At 50.9% G+C, this 4,593-nt stretch overlaps 1 protein-coding gene and 1 long non-coding RNA gene across 2 annotated transcripts in view; one reads left to right on the forward strand and one right to left on the reverse strand.

Moving 5' to 3' along the window:
- The window catches only part of Aicda (activation induced cytidine deaminase), a 2,893-nt gene extending 990 nt beyond the window's left edge, over positions 1 to 1,903 (reverse strand). Inside the window, exons 1-3 of the mRNA XM_033765947.1 lie at positions 1,851 to 1,903; positions 973 to 1,284; positions 43 to 436 (exon numbers count right to left, since the gene is read on the reverse strand). Of these exons, the coding sequence (XP_033621838.1) occupies positions 43 to 436; positions 973 to 1,284; positions 1,851 to 1,903 (759 nt within the window). The remainder of the gene's footprint in view (positions 1 to 42; positions 437 to 972; positions 1,285 to 1,850) is intronic.
- A 1,041-nt stretch (positions 1,904 to 2,944) lies between these two features.
- Positions 2,945 to 3,730, forward strand: LOC104850739. Its single transcript, XR_777051.2, has 3 exons — positions 2,945 to 2,977; positions 3,208 to 3,302; positions 3,563 to 3,730. It is a non-coding gene; the product is annotated as an uncharacterized LOC104850739 (long non-coding RNA).
- Positions 3,731 to 4,593: the final 863 nt, after the last annotated feature.

Below are 4,593 nucleotides of genomic sequence, written 5' to 3' on the forward strand. Positions count from 1 at the left end.
GCTCTCTCCCCGGGTCCGCGGGCGGGAGCTGCGGAACCGCACCGGGCCACCAGGAGGCGCCAGACCCCGCGGACCAAGCCCTGCAGGGTCTGTGATGATGACTGCAGAGTGAGATCCCAGGCCTGCTCCTACGCTGTCTCTCTCTCGGGCAGGTCCTGAAGGCCTGGCCGGTTTTCTAGTCCCACTACTAGACTGACAAGGTTCCGGCTCTGGCGTCTGCTTTCTCACTGCTAAAATGAGCCGGAGCCAAAGCACTAAGGTCAGTGACAGCGCTGCCCGCACAGAAGCTGGAGTGCAGCGTGAGGACGAGGTGAGCTTCTCAGCATAAACATAGGCGAAGAAAATCACAGGTAGAGGAAAGGCCAGGGACTCGGGGCGCCTACCCATCCCCGGCTTCCGCCGGGCACCGCACATTATGGGACAGCCAGGGGCGCTTCTGCGAGCCCACTGGATGGGGTGGAGTCCGGAAATGCCACTTTCTCAGGCAGGTGAAAGACTGAGTTCATTAACTCAGAGTTCTCAGAGTTTTCCGGCCTCACCACGTTGAACACATTTACTGCCTGTGATCTGTGTAAGTGGGAAGAAACAAATCATCTGGAAAACAGAACTGAGTCATTGTAACTTTTCTTTTCTTCTGGTTTTTTGAAAGGGTCTCACTGTGTAGTTCAGACTGGCCTTGAACTCAAGGCAATCCTCATGCCTCAGCCCATTGAAGACTGGGACTACAGGCGTGCGCCGCTACACTTGGCACTGTAATTTTTCCCAAAATTTTCTTCTTTGACGTTCAAAAATTCTAAAGAGCCAGTTTGTTTTTTTCCACTTTGAGGGGCTGAGAGGCAGCTCATGGGGGGAGCGCTTGCATAGCATGTGCAGAGCCCCAGGCTCCATCCCCAGCACAGTAAAAGCAAATAAACAAATGAATAAAATTTGCTGGAACAGCCTGATAATGTTCCCCAAAACCAAAGTGCTTACCTTGCTCTCCGGGTGATTCCGGGGCTGGGAGAGGGGAGAGAAATTGGGGGGCAGTTCTTGTTGGCACTGGGAGAAGCCATGGTGTAGGGGCCCTGCGGGACGCCCAGTGCTGTGTCCAGCGGGGAAGGGGCTGTGGAGACCCGCGGGGCCTGGGACGCTAGTACCTTGTTCCGCAGGTGGCCAAAGTCCAGGGAGAAGGAGGTGGCGCTGTCCCGCCGCTTCACCACATAGCACAGGTAGGTTTCGTGCCGCCCCTTGGCCCAGCGGACGTTTTTGAAGTGGTAGAGAAACTTCCTCTGCTTCATCAGGAGGCTGTGGGCGGAGAGGAGGGCACCGGGGTCGTGGCCGGGGTGACCTTGGGGACGCTGTCCCCGTCTGGGTGCCGAGGCCCACGGGGCTGGAGAACCACCGAATCCCCTCCCACTTCCGGTGAGGACCCCAGCGCCTTTGCGCTTAGGGACCCCCGAGCTGCCCGGGGTTGAGGACCTGACCTGGCTTCTTGGGCCCCAAGCTCTGTCCCCAGGTCCCAGGCCCGCGCTAGACTGCCAGGCTGCCTCAGACGGCCGTGGGCCTGTTTCTCAGGCGTCCTGTGTCAGGTAAAGTTTTGATCCAGGGCACTTGTTTTGCACACCGTGTGTGTGTGCGTGTGTGCGCGTGGTGCTAGGGCTTCGCCCCAAGGCCCTGCACACCGTCGTCGTCCCACAGCCCTGCTCCACCTCCCCTCTGTGCCTCTGGTCTAGGGGTGCAGGCTGTGCCTGAAAAGAGAGACCTTTCCAGGTCAGAACCAAGGAGGAGGAAGCAACCCGGAGAACGAACGATGAAACATGTGATTCAGTTTTTCAAACACCACCTGAAAACTGAAAAAAAAATGTGCAAACCCCATTGCACAGGCCCGAGGGGGAGGCCTTTCTGTGGGACCCCAAAGTGACATCCCGGCCCCTTCCCTGCACTCCCGCTGCTTCTGGCCGCCGGGCAGCTGGCCCGAGTCCCCTCAGCGCTTTCTTTGCGGGCCCCTTCCCTCCGGCTGAGTGCTGTCCCCCTTTAACTTTTCTGTGGCGCTAGGGCTGGAACCAGGTTCTCACGCATGCGCTGTACCACTGAGCGGCACCCCAGGCTGTTTAGAGCCCCGCCCCCCGCAAAACCTACACGTCTTCAGAGCCGCCCCGGCTTCAACTCTCCTAGTGAGGTCTTTCAGACACACGCCAGTGCTGCAAACCTGTCACCCCAAGCTCTGGGAGGCTGAGGCAGGAGGATCACAATTTTGAGCTCAGCCTGGGCAGTTTAATGATTTAGTGGCGTCCTGACTCAGGACAGAAAGGGGCTGAGGATGCAGCTCAACACAAGGCCTTCAGTTCAAAGACTCATACCATCAACAAAGCAAAACAAGAGCTTCCTCACCACTATTATCCCCATTTTTTTCTTTTATTTTTGTATTTTGTAATTTTGGGGGGGTTAAGGCAGGGTCTCGCTGTGTAGATTGGGCTGGTCTTGAACTCAAAGCTATCCTCCTGCCTCAGCCTCTGTAGTGCTAGGATTACAGGCATGTGCCACCATACCCAGCCATTATTCCAAAAATTTTAAGCAAAAATCTAACAGCTGCCCTCCTCTGCTGTCCTATTATTTTCCAATTTATCACTTGCCGATGTCTCAGAGTCCTCAATTAGACGTTTTCCATTAGAGTGTCATGTTAAACTATGCTTTCCATGTGTAAGACACTTAAATATGATAAAATTGGAATACTCCAAACGAATGTAAAGTTTTAAATTTTTAAATATTAAAGACAAAATCTAGGATATCAGTCATAATGTCTAACAATGATAATGAAGCATTTTGTGTAATGACCGTGACAGCTAAAATGCTAGTTTTCCCACTAATCTTTTTTTCTTTGAGACAGGCTCTCATCATGTAGCCCAGTCTGGCCTTGAACTCACCACCACAATCCTCCTGCCTCAGCCTCCTGAGTGGTGGGATTTCAGGCATACGCCACCACACCTGGCTGACCTGGGTGCATATTTACATGGTTTGCGTATATATTCATCACATACAAGGAATTTGTACTCTGTTGGCTTTTAGCCTTTTCTTTTCTTTCTGGGTCCCCCTCCCCCGCAGTGCTTGGGATGAAACCCAGGACCTCATGAGTCCTTGGCCGGGGATCTCCCCCTGAGCCACCCCCTGAGCCCTTGCGCTGGTCTTTTCCACTGCGATAAAACCTTAAGGCTTTGCTGTTTTTCCCAGATTCGCGCTGGGATCGAGCCTGGTCTTTGCTCCTAGTGCAGCAGCTGGCGTGTCGCGTACACTGTGTTGCATCCAATCTACAGAAACGCTCTCAGGTTTGCTCAAAGCGACCCACAGTCCTCGTTACAGTTGAAAACCGAGCCATGAGCGATCTGCGTGGGTGCCAGGAAGGCCGTGTGTGTCTCTAGCCCCCTGTCCCTCATCTTGTCCGAGTTTTATCCAATGTGGGGGGGTGAGGTGCTGCCTCCTAGTGGTGAGAGGTAGAAGTGCAGGGAATTTGTGAAGCGAATTTGAATACGGTTTGCCGGCAGAGAATTGAAACTTTAATTTTTTTTTTTTTTTTTTTTACACGGAGGTGTCATTTACATACAGTAAACTGAGCCCACAGTTCTGGAACTCCGGCAGATGTAAACACCCCGAGCTGACACCCCCGCGGCTCCCCGGCCGGAGACTCCAGCAGGCGGCTTACTGCTCACAGCCTCACTGATAACAGTATCCCGGAGTATGATTCAGAGGATTAAATCCCGACCTTAAAGATAGCTGTCTCAGTGTCAATTTTATTCTGCAGAAAATCCAGGACAGAGTATCTAGGGCAAGTGCCAATATCGGTTTCAATTTCACATGCATAAAAATTACCAGAAAGCATTTTACATTAGACCTTAAGAAGGAGAACTAGATTTACTATCAGCATAAATATTACATATATCAAAAAATATAGTAGGCCAGGGATTTAGCTCAGTGGTTTGGTGGCCTGCCTTGCAAGTGCAAGGACCCGAGTTCAATCCCTGGTACCAAAAAAAAAAAAGAAAGAAAAAAAAAACCAAGCTGGGTGTGGTGGCACTGGCCTGTAATCACCACACTCTGGGAGGCAGAGACAGGCAGATCTCAAGTTTGAGCCCAACCTGCGAAACTCAGTGACTTAGCAAGACCCTGTCTCAAAATTAAAAATAAAGGAGGGCTTGGGATGTAGCCCGTTAACAGTGAATGAAGCCTTGGGATTCAATCCCCAGGACCATAAAAGGTAAAAAACAAAATAAAAATCAGTCGACTGTATTCTTTTAAAAGTACAGTAAATGAAGTTAAAGTTCCAATCCTTAGCACCAGGAAAAAAAAGCATAACAGGCAGGAATCCAAAATGCATACTAACAAAGTCCAATGATAATTGGCTTTATTTTAGAAGGATAATAAATTATTATGACAATCGCAACCGTGCCATGACAATTACTATTGCATAGTTAGCACGTAATTCCTCAGTGTGTCTAAACTCAGCACAGAATAGGTTCTTAATTATGAGAAGAGAGAAGAAAAAAAAATTTTGGAACCCAGTCTGCTGTTTTGTTTTGCGGTGCTAGGGAATAAGCCCAGGAAGTGTTGAGCTACATCCCC

Source organism: Fukomys damarensis, unplaced genomic scaffold (genome assembly GCF_012274545.1).
Source record: "Fukomys damarensis isolate Sample0158 unplaced genomic scaffold, DMR_v1.0_HiC HiC_scaffold_19, whole genome shotgun sequence".
NCBI classification, from domain to species: Eukaryota; Metazoa; Chordata; class Mammalia; order Rodentia; family Bathyergidae; genus Fukomys; species Fukomys damarensis.